Source organism: Rhinoraja longicauda, chromosome 16 (assembly GCF_053455715.1).
Source record: "Rhinoraja longicauda isolate Sanriku21f chromosome 16, sRhiLon1.1, whole genome shotgun sequence".
Taxonomy (NCBI): domain Eukaryota; kingdom Metazoa; phylum Chordata; class Chondrichthyes; order Rajiformes; family Arhynchobatidae; genus Rhinoraja; species Rhinoraja longicauda.
Window position 1 is genome coordinate 15699592 of NC_135968.1, and position 15934 is coordinate 15715525.

Consider the following 15934-nt stretch of genomic DNA (forward strand, 5'->3'; position numbering starts at 1 on the left):
TGACCCACTGAGTTCTCCAGCACTTTGCGTTTTGCTCAGGGTTCTTGCAGCTGCAGTTTTGCGTCTCCAATGTAGATTAGGTGACCTGGGACTATTCACTCCTGGTGTTAGAAGGACACGAGTGTCCTCATACGAAGTAATATACAAAGGTTAGTAAGAATTTTAAAAAACTAATGCTGGACGCTAACGCTGGGAATCAGTGCTAGAGGAACTCAGTGGGGAAACGTGCCTGTTCTTGCAAGTGGGATGGATCCAGCACATAGTTGCAAATTCTTGCCACCACCTATCCAAGGTTGTGTGAGTTCCCACTTCCAGTACTGGGTACAATTACGGACTCTTTATTTAATAGGGAAGATACTTGCCGTGGAACAAGTGCTGGGGAAAAGGTTGAGAATGGGCTTTTGGATGAAGGGTCTCGACCTGAAACATTACCCGTTTCTCTCTCCACAAATGCTGCCTAACCTGCTGAGTTTTTCCTGCATTTTCTGTTTTTATTTCAGATTTCCAACATCTGTTGTGTGTTATTTTTCTTGGGCCTACATTCTGTTGTGTGAAATAAGATTCTGAGGGGGCTCGACAGGTATATGCTGAGAGAATACTTTCTCTGGTGGGAGAGTTCAGGACCGGGCCACAGTCGGAAGGTCAGGAAATATGCACTAAATTTAGAAAATTTAATCTTTCAGAGGGTTGTGAATTGTTATATTTCTACTTGGACAGCTGCTGAGGTGGAGTTATTGAATATGTTTCCGTGCCTAGAGAAGTGGGTGACAATGGACAATAGACAATAGACAATAGACAATAGACAATAGACAATAGACAATAGGTGCAGGAGGAGGCCATTCGGCCCTTCGAGCCAGCACCGCCATTCAATGTGATCATGGCTGAACATTCTCAATCAGTACCCCGTTCCTGCCTTCCCCCTGACTCCACTATCCTTAAGAGCTCTATCCAGCTCTCTCTTGAATGCATTCAGAGAATTGGCCTCCACTGCCTTCTGAGGCAGAGAATTCCACAGATTCACAACTCTCTGACTGAAAAGGTTTTTCCTCATCTCAGTTCTAAATGGCCTACCCCTTATTCTTAAACTGTGGCCCCTTGTTCTGGACTCCCCCAACATTGGGAACATGTTTCCTGCCTCTAACGTGTCCAACCCCTTAATATTTGACTATGGAAGAATGACGGTTTATCGCAAACAGGCAGGGATGTGGTCAAGACCAAAGATTAAATCAGGAGAAAGCACCTTGGATGCGTGGCCATTCCTGTTCCAATCTTTATGTTGCATCCCATGGAGGGGTGGAGGAGCAACTTAGAGAAGGAGGACAGGGGAGGGGGGAGAAAATCCTTAAGAGTATCTTCACATCATATGCGAAGATGGCGGCGCGCACGGACGCAGCGGCTCACAGCTCTCCCTTTCGGTGCGTTTTATGTGTGTTATCTGTGTTATGTCTGTTAGTCAAATTTAGTCATTCAAACCAGGAAAATCAGGCAAATCCTACCTACAACCGAAAGGACCTTCTGATCATCGGATTCCAGTGCAATCGGGACCTTGTGCGCGAATTTCCACACCCGCGAAATATACCGGAAGAGATTGCCAGGACACCGGGCGCTCCGTGGATAGTTGTCGGCGCGAACAGGCGTCGCAGACGGAGGAGAAACAGGAAGCAAAAGCGAGGATGCCGGTCCGGTATACTTGCCAAGCTAAAGAGACAGCCACACAAACCACCGCTACCTAGCCAGATCCATCATCAACAAAATGGACGAACTTAAACTACAGATATCAGCAAACAAACTCGTGGAGGACTGTTGCATTCTCTTAGTAACAGAGACATGGCTTCATCCACTTATCCCAGACGGAGCCATTGAGCTAGCCGGGCGCACAGCGTTTCGTTGGGACAGAAACATCGACTCCGGTAAGAGCAAGGGGGGGGGGTTATGCATTTATGTGCACAACAGCTGGTGCACTAATATCCAAACCATAGATAGCCACTGTTCTCCTGATCTGGAGTCCCTAACAGTTAAATGCAGGCCTTTTTACCTTCCTCGCGAATTTACAGGGGTTATAGTAACAGCAGTCTACATCCCACCGAATGCTAACGCTAGCACAGCTTTAGGCTACCTGCTAGGTGCAATAAACTCACAACAGAGCACATATCCAGAAGCAGCCCACATCATAGCCGGGGACTTCAACCATGCAGACCTAAAGTCAGTTCTCCCGAAACTTGAACAACACATAAGATGTGCTACCAGGGGGAAAAACACACTAGACAAGGTTTACTCAAATATTAAGAAGGGGTTCAGGTCAGCACCACTACCACACCTGGGGCAGTCAGATCACCTGTCCATATTCCTAACCCCAGCATACACCCCACTCAGGAGGAAAGCTCCAGTCACCATAAAGACTGTGAAGACATGGCCTGAAGGAGCTTCCTCGCAGCTGCAGGATTGCTTCGAAAGGACCAACTGGGATATTTTTGAGGATCAGGGCTTGGAGGAGTACACATCAACTGTACTTTGCTACATCAAAAACTGCGTTGACAATGTCACCGTCGACAAACGCATCCGGTTGTACCCCAATCAAAAACCCTGGATGACAAAGGATGTCAGGTCTCTCCTCAAGGACCGTAACACCGCCTTCAGGTCTAGTGACAGAGCTCTATACAGTGCTGCTAGAACCAACCTGAAGAGAGGCATCAAGGATGCCAAAGCGTCCTACAAGAGGAAGATTGAGGACCACTTTTCCAACAATGACCCACGGCGGGTATGGCAAGGCATCCAGCACATCACCAATTACAAGACCAGCAACCGCACGACTGCCGACGGCGACGCCTCGTTGGCTGAGGAACTTAACTGTTTCTTTGCTCGTTTCGAGGTGAAAGCTACAGTGGCAGACATTACACCCTCTCCAGCACCTGAGAGCAACACCTTCACTGTGCAGGAGTATGACGTTAAGCGAGTGCTCAGAGCAGTGAATCCCAGGAAAGCTGCAGGCCCCGATGGTGTGACGGGCAGAGTGCTGAGGGAATGTGCAGACCAATTATCTGAGGTCTTCACAAAAATCTTCAACCTGTCCCTTTTAAAATCCACCATCCCTCCCTGCCTGAAGTCCGCCATAATCATCCCACTGCCGAAAAAGCCTGTCATCAGCGGTCTTAACGACTACCGTCCGGTAGCACTCACACCGGTCATCACAAAGTGCTTCGAGAGACTGGTCCTGCAGCACATCAAAGCCAGCCTCCCACCCACCTTCGACCCATACCAGTTTGCCTACAGAGCAAATAGGTCTACAGGGGATGCCATCGACACTGCTCTTCACACTGCACTGACCCACCTTGAACACCAGGGGAGCTATGTGAGGATGCTCTTTCTCGACTTCAGCTCTGCCTTTAACACGGTCATCCCGAGCAGACTGGTCACCAAACTTTCCGACCTTGGATTTTCCCTAACCATCTGCAAATGGATCAAGGACTTCCTGACCAACCGCCCCCAGACAGTCAAAATAGGCCCTCACCTCTCCTCCACCATTACACTGAGCACCGGCTCACCACAGGGCTGTGTGTTGAGCCCCATCCTTTACTCCCTCTACACTCACGACTGCGCCCCCACCCATCCCACCAACACCATCATCAAGTTCGCGGATGACACGACTGTGGTTGGACTTATCTCAGAAGGAGATGAGACAGCCTATAGGGATGAAATCCAAAGGCTGGCAGCATGGTGTTCAGTGAACAATCTGGTCCTGAACTCCTCCAAAACAAAGGAACTTATAATTGACTTTAGAAAAACCAGTGGAGATTACGACCCACTCTACATCAATGGGGTCTGCGTGGAAAGGGTACCAGCTTTCAGGTTCCTGGGTACGCACATCGCAGAGGATCTCACCTGGTCTACCAACACCATCACCACAGTAAAGAAGGCACAGCAGAGACTCCACTTCCTGAGGATCCTCAGGAAAACCAACCTGCAGGAGAAGCTCATGTTGTCCTTCTATCGCTGCTCCATCGAGAGTGTGCTGGCATACTGTATAACCACATGGTATGCCAGCTGCTCAGAAAAGGACAGGAAGGCCCTTCAGAGGGTCATCACGACGGCCCAGAAAATCATCGGCTGCTCACTGCCCTCCCTGGAGCACCTGTTCAGCCTGCGCTGCCTCAGTAGAGCAGGCAAAATAATAAAAGATCCATCCCACCCCGGCCACCGTCTGTTTGTTCATCTGCCCTCTGGTCGACGTTTCAGGTCAATCAAATCCCGAACAAACAGACTTAAGAACAGTTTTTACCCCAGGGCCATACGAGAACTGAACACTACCTGTGCACTAGGCAACACCGTTAAAAAATCTTGTACTTAATTTAATTGTATTTATGTATTTATTTGTTTTTGCATTTATTGCATATATGTTTGTACGCACCGTCAGGATTGGCTGTTTTTTAATTTCGTTGTACTCGTTGCAATGACAATAAATGAATATTATTATTATTATTATTATTATAACATACTTGGAAACAGCACCGATAGATCTTGACTCTGCTACAACATTCTACACCGGTGGGAGGACACTATGGTCAGAGTGACTGAGACAAGGAGCATGCAGTTTCATAGAGTCCAAGGCAATTCATTCAACAGTTACCTGTGTATCCCAATACTTTAAATAATTTGGAGGGTTTGGCGTTTATAACGAATATATACCCGTCGGAGCATCCGGCGACAAGGAATTGTCCTTCTGGATCATACCTGAAAGATAGTTCATAAAGTCATAGGAGCAGAAATAGGCCATTCAGCCCATCAAGTGAACTCCGACATTCAATCATGCCTGGTCTATCTTTCCCTCTCAACCCCATTCTCCTGCCCTCTCCCCGTAACCCTTGACACCGTTACTAATCAAGTATCTGTCAATCTCTGCCTTTAAAATACTCAGTGATTTGTCCTCCACATATGTCTGCGGCAATGAACTCCACAGATTCACCACCCTGTTTGGTCAGGAGTTCCTCCTCATTGTCAGTAGTTGGGTTGTAGTAAGTAAATGGCTGCTGGGAACCTCTGATGCTCCAAACTCAAAGTGGAGGTGGAGCATTTGCAGTGGTGTTGGGCACTACAAGGCCATGTATTGGGAGCACCACAGCTTAATGCAAATAGCAGATGAAGCACTTCATCTCCCAAGCTATCCACCTTTTGCCTGACCTGTGGCTCCCTCACTGGCCTCAACAATCATAGATAGGGGAAGCAGTCTGAACCCTTCTATCAGGATGGAATACTGGAGAGAATAGATTTCAGGTGGGAGGGTGGAAAATTGAAAGCAAATGCGCTGGGCATTTTTGTTCTCCACAGAGCGTGGTGTGCCTGGAATGTACTGGGTGGGGGGGGGGGGGGGGGGGGTGGTTAGAGGCATATATGATAGTGGCACTTAACAGACTTTCGGATAGGCACATGGATATGCAGGGAATGGAACGATATGGATCATGTGTAGGCAGGTAAGAGTGTGTCTTGAACAGACATTGTTCCAGTGCTCTACAGCTTTATGTTCTATGTTTCATGTAACCACGATGGAAGCAAGTCACCATTGTTCCCATCAGTCTGCCTAAGATCCTTTATGTCTGACCCAGTTCATACAGACAATTGTGAGGGGATGTGTGGGGCGAATGCACCCTGTTGCTTTAACCGACCACCGCACTGTACCTGTCACAGTTACACACCACAGCCTCCCACTTTGTGAAAAACACGATTCACAATTTAATCAATTCTCAATCAAATTCAGTAGAATCCTGTGCCCTTTCATCCATGGTTTTCACCAAATGTAAGGCTCTGGAACAGATTCGATATTCTCAGCTATTTCTCCCACACATTCCTGGATTAATCTGCTTTCACAAGATCTCTCTTTGTACCGTACACTTTGATCCCATTTCTGTCTGTCAGATGTCCATGTCTGTCTGATGGAACACAAGTTCCATCACGTTGCTCAAGTTTTCTTCATCGTTTGAGTCATAATTTTATTTTGTCTCGATTTCTCTTTTATCTCTCTCCTCAAAACTAACTTGACTGTGTTGAGTGGTCTGGGTATTAGTAACTCAGCAAGAGTGAAGTCCTGTGTGGAATGTAGCGATGTTATGACATTTATTAAGGTCTTGGCTAATTACAGTAAACTCTTGTTGTTGACGATTTTTGGAATACCTGATTCTTCACAGCTTATTTAATCCGTATCAACTCTTGCCTGATTTGGTGGAATCATTATATGAGATTAAAACAAAGTTGTTTTTAAAAAGGTTTTTCTGGACAGGGCGTCCATGGCCAAGATGAGGCGATGGGAACCGAGGAACTGAAAGTTTTTGAAGCACGAGTGAGGTGCATCGGATGTAGATCGGAAGAGGGGTGGGGAAGTTGGAGATGAGTTTGGTGGGGCAGGAGCAGGCAAAAGCAATTGGCCTGCCATTCCCTTCGCAGATGCTGCCTGACCTGCTGAGTTACCCCGGCACTTTGTGTTTTGTTTCTTAAAATGCTCCAAATAAAAGATGCAATGAAGCAGCAGGCCGTTCGTTACCGCCAGCTATTCCCTTAAACTGACATGAGAAACGCATCAACAGGGCAATACAGGACCCAACGTGTTTCTCCTTGATCCATTTTGAGTGATAGGTATGATGTTATCAAGCATTTCTTCACAATAATTAATGTGTGTTCTTGGAAAGGTCTTGCCAACTATTTTAACACTGTACAGGTGTTTTTCTGGGGTGGCTCTGGCATCTTCTGTTCACGCAGTTTTCCACCAGCTCCTCGAGATCGTTACCCAAATTTACTTCACTTTACTTTGAACCATGAACTGTACATTGATGTTAATGGTCTGTGAAAGGAATTAATGGAAATAACTCCACTTAATGCCTCTTAATTTGAGCTTACTGTCTCTCACTCTCCAGGACTGTGCATGAGGCAAATGTAATTGTTTATTCCAGATGTGGCCCATTCCCGGGTCATTTACAGCTACAACTTCACAATCTAAAGGATCACTTTCAATAATACCAATCATGGCTCACTTCTCTAGTTCACGTCTTATGACTGTTGTTGTTCCGTTTTTTAATTTCTCAGTGCAAGCTTTGCTTTTTTGTGATGACATGTAGTGGTATGGTTCTAACATGACACGCGCGGTTATTTATAGATGACATGTGAATGAATTAGAACATTTATTTGTTCAGACTTAGAATGCAGTTGGCATGTTGCAAGTTAAAACTTTTCCAACGTTGGGTGTATTGATGGAAAATGTTTTTGTTGAAAAGTGAGGTTTAATTATTTATTGATGTGTGTACTGGCACATTTCCGTCTACAAAAAAACCCCACAGTTTAGAACTGATGCAATGGTGGCAGTATTATAGCATGGACTAGCAAAGAAATCTCACATAATGCATTCCATAGCAAAATTATATAAATTATGCAATGTTTCATAAAATATTTAATTTTTTCCCCGTCCTATCTTAAGCCTTTGTCCTCTGATTCTTGATTCCACTACTCTGGGTAAAAGACTACATTTACCCTATCTATAACCCTCATGATCTTATACAATACCAATGGGTCACCCCTCATCCTCCTGTGTTCTAAGGGATAAAGTCTTAGCCTGCCAGACCTCTCCCTATAGCTCGGTCCTTCAAGTCCTGGCAACATCCATATAAATCTTCTTTGGATTCTTTTCAGCATCACAACATCTTTCCTGTCACGGGGACGGGGGACGGGGGGGGACGGGGGGGACACACACACACCAAAACATCACATTACTCCAAATGTGGTCTCACTGACATCTGCTGCTTCTACTTACTGCAGACACTGTATTGGCATTCTGTGGAGAAGGACATGGTGGATCAGCTGAGGATTCTCCACTGTCACCACTTTGGCGTAATGGATATGACCAGTTTCAGTGGCCAGAGCCACATGGTCAGAGGAAGGACAGCATGCCATGGCACTGATCTGTAAACGGGAGTAAGTAAATACAATTAGGTTTCATCCCCCAAAGCAGTATCATCTATGCCCCTCTCATATGCACTGGGTTCAAGATTTATCCACTCTTTGTACATCAGTTGATAGATGATTTAAAATGGACCACATGATTCATCACCCTCTTCATTCCACGCATTAATCAATATCACTTACTCTCCCATCATCACCATGTTGCAGAGTAGACATGATGGGCCGAATGGACTACCACTGCTCCTATGACTTATGACATCTCCTTTAAACATGCATGCCAAACTTTAATATAAGAAGATAACTGCAGATGCTGGTACAAATTGAAGGTATTTATTCACAAAATGCTGCAGTAACTCAGCAAGTCAGGCAGCATCTCAGGAGAGAAGGAATGGGAGACGTTTCGGGTCGAGACCCAAGGGTCTCCCATTCCTTCTCTCGACCCGAAACGTCATCCATTCCTTCTCTCCCGAGATACTCCAGCATTTTGTGAATAAATGCCAAACTTTAATAATCTTTACTCCTTGTAACGCGGAGGCTGTGGGGTTTGAGTTTGAATTCTTAAGTTCATAAGTTATAGAAGCAGAATTAGGCCATTCGGCCCATCAAATTACTCAGCCATTCAATCATTGCTGTTCTATCTTTCCCTCCCTCCTGCCGTCTCCTCACAGTTTGAGTTTGAGTTTTAGATTATTGTCATGTGGACTGAGCTACAGTGAAAATCTTTTGTTGCATGCTGACGCAGGAAGCAGAAAGACAATATATGATTACAATCAAGCCATCCATAGGGTACAGATACAAGGAAATAACATAAATTACGTTTAGTGCAAGATAAAGTCCAGATAAAATCAAAGATAGTCCAATGGTTTCATCGCGGGTCGGAGGGTGATCTTATAAAGGAGTATAAAATCATGAGAGGAATAGATAGGGTGAATTCACAGAGCCTTTTTCTATGGGTAGGAGAATCGAGAACCAGAGGACATATCGTTAAGGTGAGAGGGGAAAGATTTAATAGGGACCTGAGGGATCACATTTTCACAGAGCATGGTTGGTATATGAAAAATTAATCCGTGCCTCTCATGATCTTATACACCTCAATGAGGTCACCCCTCAGCTTTCTATGCTCTAAAGGCCAAGGTCCCGGCCTATCCAACCTCTGCCTATAACTCAAGCCTGCAAGCCCAGATAATAAAGGACATGTCTCATCCTGGTTACTCCCTCTTCTCCCCTCTCCCATCAGACGAGAGGAACAGAAGTTTGAAAATGCATACCTCCAGATTCAGGGACAGTTTCTTCCCAGCTGCTATCAGGCATCTGTACCTTCCTCTCACCAACTAGAGAGCAGTCCTAACTCCCATCCACCTCATTGGAGACTTTTGAACTATCTTTAATCAGACTCTTCTGGACTTTATATTGCACTAAATGTTGTACCTTTTATCCTTATCTACTGCGGATGGCTTGTTTGTAATCATGTATAGTCTTATCTTTGACTGGATAGCAACAAAAAGTTTTTCATTGTCCCTTGGTACACGTGACAATAATAAACAAACTAAACTAAACTAAACTAAACTAAACTAAACTAAACTAAACTAAACTAAACTAAACTAAACTAAACTAAACTAAACTAAACTAAACTGGTGATTTGCACCCTTTCCAACTTATGGACATCGTTCCTGTCGCAGGACGACCAAAACTGCAGACGGTCCTGCACGTATCCACCAATCCCACTCACCTGCTCTTTGCCCATCACCATGTCACACATTTGAAGGTAAATAAGGATTGTTTACCCTTTCTGACAGTGCAAGAGTGCTGATGTTTTTTCCATCCTCGAGTGACCACACTTGCATGATACCCAATTTTCTTGTTGACTACAATAAAGCAGAGGACGCGTGTTAATAAATTGGGGCACACCAGGAAATCAGGGTAAAAGTGGGCATGAGATTGAAGTGGGAGGTAAGATAAAGCAAAATCTACAGAGAGTGAAAAGGTGGCCAGAGAGAGAAAATGTCCCTTAAAGACCAGCCTGGCTGTATAGGTGTGGACCCACATGAGATGGGTAAGATTATGAATGAATATTTCTCACCAGTTTTTATTGTGGAGGAAATGAGGAAAATGAGTTGTGATGTCTTGGACTAAATACCAGAGAGAGGGTATAGGGGCCGATACACGCGTTAATCCCCAGGGCCTGACCAAATGCATCTTCAGGCCTGGTCGGAAGCTCGGGAACTAACTGAAGAGGGCCTTGCCAAGGTATTTGCATCAAGATTAGCCACAGGAGAAGCACTGGAAGACTGGAGGGTGACTAATGTTATACCATTATTTAACAAGCCAGGGAATGACAGCTAAGTGAGCCATCAGTGGCGGGCAAGATACAGGAATGCATTCCTGTCCTTACCTAGTTACTGGTACAGTCAGGATCTAATACCATTTGCATATTCAAAGACTGAGTTGGGGGTTTTGCATGGAAATCAAGTCTCTCAAGATGTTTTGAAGAGGTAACCTAGAGGATTAATAGAACTGGGGGTGGATGTTGTGTACATGGACTTCTGCAATGTACAACAAGGTCAAATGCAGGCAGGTGGGACGAGTGCAGCTGGGAAATATTGGCCGGTGTGGGCAAGTTCGGCTGAAGGGCCTGTTCCAAATTGTATCTCACTCTATGCTCTAAGAGGTCCCGCACGGTAGGACCTTGTTTTAATGTTGTCTCTGAAAGAAGGTATTTTGATTACATGGCACTATTTCAGTCACACCACCTGCATGGATTATATACTCTAGTTTATGGAATGGGTCTTGAACCATAGACCAACTGACCCAGAAATAAGTGTAGTTGACACTGATCAATGGCAGACTGTGCCTGAGGAAATGATTCAGGTCCCAGGAATGACATGTGTCGGAAAGAACTGCAGATGCTGGTTTAAACTGAAGATAGACACAAAAGGCTGGAGTAACTCAGCGGGTCAGACAGCATCTCTGGAGAAAAGGAATTTTCCTTCTCTCCAGAGATGCTGTCTGACCTGCTGAGTTACTCCAGCTTTTTTGTGTCTATCCCAGGACTGACATCCCATTCCTGCACCAAAACAAATTACAAAAATTCACTACAAGATCTAACAACGTAAAGTAAAAATAAGCATTAGTCTTTCATCTTACCACACAGTACTGAGTCCCGGTGCCCAGAAACATTGCTGATACAAAGTCCCCACTGTACACGTTCAAGGTTGTGCTCACGTCAGCTTCATTCAATGGGTTATATACAAATGCCAAACCCTGAGGAAAAAAAAGAACAAATCTCTCACCTCACTTTACACATATATAAGGACTGGATCAGCATCACAACAGTGAAGGATAAGCAGCTCCCCTAACTGCTTCTAACAAAACATTTTGTTTCCTCAATAAGGAAAGATGTCCTGAAGCTTTTCCCAGGACTGATTATTTAAATACAATTAGATGCTGCGTTATAGTGGGAGTCAGTGAGGAAAGGCTTGGTCAAAGATACACCATAGAAGGAGCCTCTTAATGCTTTGGGAGAGAATCACAGGAGTTAAGGTCTGGCCAATGAATGAGATTATAGAGAAAGGAGGGAGACATGGGATGGCTTCAAATGGGGAAGAAGGGGAAAGAAAGGAGGAATAAAACCAGTGCTTTCAACATTTCAGTTTGTGCTTGTATGGCATATCGACAGCTCCAAAAAGATGAAAACTAGATTCTCAAATAGAGTCAGACGGCTTGGAAACAGGCCCATCGGCCCAACTTGCCCTTGCCAACCAACACACCCCATCTACACTAGTCCCACCTGCCTGCATTTAGCCCATATCCCTCTGAACCTATCCTATCCATGTACATGTCCAAATTTCTCTTAACTGCTGTGATCGTACCTGTTTCAACTACCTCCTCCGACAGCTCCTTCCATACACTCACCACCCTTTGTGTAAAAACGTTGCCTCTCAGGTTCCTATTAAATGTTTAGAATTTTTAATATTACAAAATAATTTGTGTTCACTGGGCACGATGATGACATTAGGAATAGATAGGGTGGACGCACAGTCATTTTCTAGTAGGGGAATCAAGAAAGCGAATCCAAAACATAGGGTTTAAGTGAGAAGAGAAAGATTTAAGATTCAATAGGAATCTGAGGAGCAACTTTTTCCACGCAGAGTATGGTGGGTATAGGGAAAGAGCTGCTTAAAAAATTAAATTAAAAAGTTAATTAATTTAGGGGGTCAGGTCCTTAAACAACTTTTTCAGTCAGTTAGAACTGAGATGAGGAAAAACTTTTTCAGTCAGTTACAACTGAGACGAGGAAAAACTTTTTCAGTCAGAGAGTTGTGAATCTGTGGAATTCTCTGCCTCAGAAGGCAGTGGAGGCCAATTCTCTGAATGCATTCAAGAGAGAGTTAGATAGAGCTCATAAGGATAGCGGAGTCAGGGGGTATGGGGAGAAGGCAGGAACAGGGTACTGATTGAGAATGATCAGCCATGATCACATTGAATGGCGGTGCTGGCTCGAAGGGCCGAATGGCCTCCTCCTGCACCTATTGTCTATTGTCTTTTGACAACAATCTGTCAAGAACACCAACACTCAGGAATTATATGCCTACTGGCATCTTTTTTCTCTACAATAAAAGCACTGCATAAACATATTGCATGAGTGAGTGGACTGCATGTGGAAAGCTGGAGTTAGTGTTTTTGAACCAAACGGGAAGGAAGCAATAAAGAGTTCTGGAGACAGAAGGAACTTCAGATACTAGTTTACAACGTGCACACACAACGTATAGGATTAACTGAGCGGGTCTGGCAACATCTCTGGAGAACATGGATAGGTAACATTGTGGGTCAGGATCCTTCTTCATCCTCAGAGGGCTGTGCGATCGGAAGGGGCGAGGTTGGACAGAGTTCTGGTTTTAATTCGGGTTCCTGGATGGTGCATGAGCGCCATCCAGTGTTCATGCCTGTGATCAGGGAATGCTGACCTTGCTCATTTACTTTCCCATTAGTTTATTGTCATGTACAATGGAGGGAGCAATGAAATTCCTCGTTCACATGAAGCTCACAGATTAAACACTATACACACTGAAATGTGTGTAAAACATTTTTGTGAAACATAAAGTACAATAAAGGAACCTATTGATGTATCGATTGAAAGATACAGCATGGAAACAGCTGGCCATCGATCTCCCATTCACACTAGTTCTATGTTTTCTGACTTTCTCATCTATTACCTCCACACAAGAAGCAATTTACAGAGGACAATTAACCAACAAACCCACACATCTTTGTGATGGGGATGGAAACTGAAGCACCGGTCATCCTCACAGGGAGAACATTCAAACTCCACACAGACAGCACCCAAGGTCAGGATCCAACCTGGGTGTCAGGCGCTGTGAGGCAGCTGTTGTACCAGCTGTACCAGATTAACTGAATGAGTTGGAGTCAAGAGTAAGACTACGCTGTAACCCTCCGGGAAGCGGGTGTGATAGAGATGATTCAGTACCTCCTCAGTAGCAATAAGCAGCGATTTGTAATCAGCTGAAAATGTAATATTCCTAATCGATGAACCCGCAGACCAGCACTCCTCAACCTCCAGACTGTAGATTTTCAACTTGAGGCAGTAGAGTTTTCCATCCTGAAAAATACATAATGTTTAGTTATGAACACATGTGCACAGAGGAGTGATTTTAATGCTATGTAATAATGAGGAACTGCAGGTGTTGGTTTATACCAAACATCTTTGATTTTAAGAAAATAACTGCAGATGCTGGTACAAATCGAAGTTATTTATTTCACAAAATGCTGGAGTAACTCAGCAGGTCAGGCAGCATCTCAGGAGAGAAGGAATGGGTGACGTTTCGGGTCGAGACCCTTGTTCAGACTGAAGGTGAAGTGTATGAAGTCATGGGTACAAGAGGTAGCACCAATGCAGTCGTCGATGTAGCGGAGGTAGAGTTCGGGGATGGAACCCATCTTTGATTTTAACACTGACAGACTGGGAATTGGAGTGGATGAAATCAAGGGGAAGGGGAATGCTAGGGTCAGGGGCATATTGTCCAATACTGACCCACTTCAGCCAATGGATTTATTTTGCACTGGCAGTTCACTAATTAAGGAATATGGAAGCATGAACGACACATGAGTTAAACTGTGTTATTAGAGGTTAGGTTGAAGAATAATGTCTTCAGCAGTTTTGGAAAATTGGAACTGCAGGTTTAGAATCAAATAATCAAAACCATTGATTCTTGGTTAAACTTGAGCTCCACTTACTTATATTCTATAAAAACAGACTAACTTGCTGAATTGAAATTTCCCAAAGCTTGACTTCTGACCACCCCAATTCCAAACAGAAGTTCGAACACAACTGGTGTGAGCAGTTTTGGGCCCCATATCTGAAGACGGATGTGCTGGCATTGGAGAGGGTCCAGAGGAGGTTTACAAGAATAATCCCGGACATGATTAGGTGTATGTATGATGTGTGGTGAATGTTAGACGGCACCGGGCCTGCACTCACTGGAGTTTAAAAGTTACCAAATAGTGAAAGGCCTGGTGAGAGTGGATGTGGAGAGGATGTTTCCATTAGTGGGCGAGTCTAGACCAGGGGGCACACCTTCAGAATAAAAGGATGTAGCTTTGGAAAGGAGATGAAAATGATTTATTTAGTAAGTGGGTGGTGAATCTGTGAAATTCATTACCACAGATGACAGTAGAAGCCAAGTCAATGGGTATTATTAAAACAGCGATTGACAAATTCTTGATTAGTAAGGGTGTCCAAGGTTGCGGGGAGAAGGTAAAAGAATGGGGTTGAGAGAGAAAGATATGTCGGCCGTGATTGAATGACAGAGTAGACTCATGGGCTAAATGGCCAAATTCTGCTCCTATGATTTATGAACATGGTGTGGTGGTCCTAGGACAGGCAACAGTGTCCTAGGGCGGCACAGTGGCACGGAGGTAGAGTTGCTCCCTTACAGTGAATGCAGCGCCGGAGACCCGGTTCGATCCCGACTACGGGTGCTGTCTGTAGGGAGTTTGTACGTTCTCCCCGTGACCTGCGTGGGTTTTCTCCGAGATCTTCGGTTTCCTCCCACACTCCAAAGACATACAGGTATGTTGGTTAATTGGCATGTTAAATGTAAAATTGGTCCCTAGTGCGTGTAGGATTACTAACACTTTATTTAGTAAGAGGGTGATGCGGACCCGGCGCGGACCCGATGGGCCGAGATTTTAGTTTAGAGAGGTTAACTAAACTCTCTAAACTAAACTAAACTGTAGTGGAAATATTTGGGAGCATGCTGAGACTGTACCTTCCCTGCTGCGAACAGTCCCCTTGTGCTGAATGCCAGCGTATTCACGGAGCACGGCTGTAGGAAGGGATGTAAGTTCATCCTGATGGTCGAGATTGGCCACTCTGGCATTTTCGCAGCGTCTGAAACAGGGGAAGAGAATGCAAGATTTCTTTATTGGACACAGTTGGAAAACAACAGGGTGAAGCAAAGTCAAGTCAAAGTCAATTTTATTGTCAATCCTCAGCCAGTTTACACAGACAGAAAATCGAAATACCGTTTCCCACAATCCCGAGGAACAAAGTGCATAAAACTAAGTTAAAATTAAAAAGGCACAGCAAACAACAATCAACATAAAATATAAAATATAGTCACTTCAAATGCGTTTTTAAAAAAAGTGTCTGGTGCTGGATGTGCGTGTGTGTGGGGTGTTAAAGTCCAGGTCCAATGGGGGCAGGGGAGAGAGGAGGAAGGGAGGGGAGAGAGTTCAGCATCCTGACAGCCTGGTGGAAAAAACTGTTCTTTAGTCGGGTGGTGCTCGACCTCAGGCTGCGAAACCTTCTCCCTGAAGGCAGGAGGGTGAAGAGGCTGTTGGAGGGGTGGGAGGGGTCACCCACAATGCTCAATGCTTTGCGGGTGAGGCGGGTGGTGTAAAGGACCAGGAGTGTTGGGAGTGAGGCGCCAGTGATCCTCTCAGCAGTGTTCACTATGCGCTGCAGGGTCTTGCGGCT

At 44.8% G+C, this 15934-nt stretch overlaps 1 protein-coding gene across 2 annotated transcripts in view; it reads right to left on the bottom strand.

The window, feature by feature from the left end:
* The window catches only part of cfap43 (cilia and flagella associated protein 43), a 63874-nt gene that overhangs the window by 37727 nt on the left and 10213 nt on the right, over positions 1-15934 (bottom strand). For both annotated transcript variants that reach the window (XM_078412788.1, XM_078412787.1), the window contains exons 7-12: positions 15225-15346; positions 13424-13555; positions 11083-11199; positions 9723-9803; positions 7790-7938; positions 4625-4728 (exon numbers count right to left, since the gene is read on the bottom strand). In XM_078412788.1, the coding sequence (XP_078268914.1) occupies positions 4625-4728; positions 7790-7938; positions 9723-9803; positions 11083-11199; positions 13424-13555; positions 15225-15346 (705 nt within the window). The remainder of the gene's footprint in view (positions 1-4624; positions 4729-7789; positions 7939-9722; positions 9804-11082; positions 11200-13423; positions 13556-15224; positions 15347-15934) is intronic.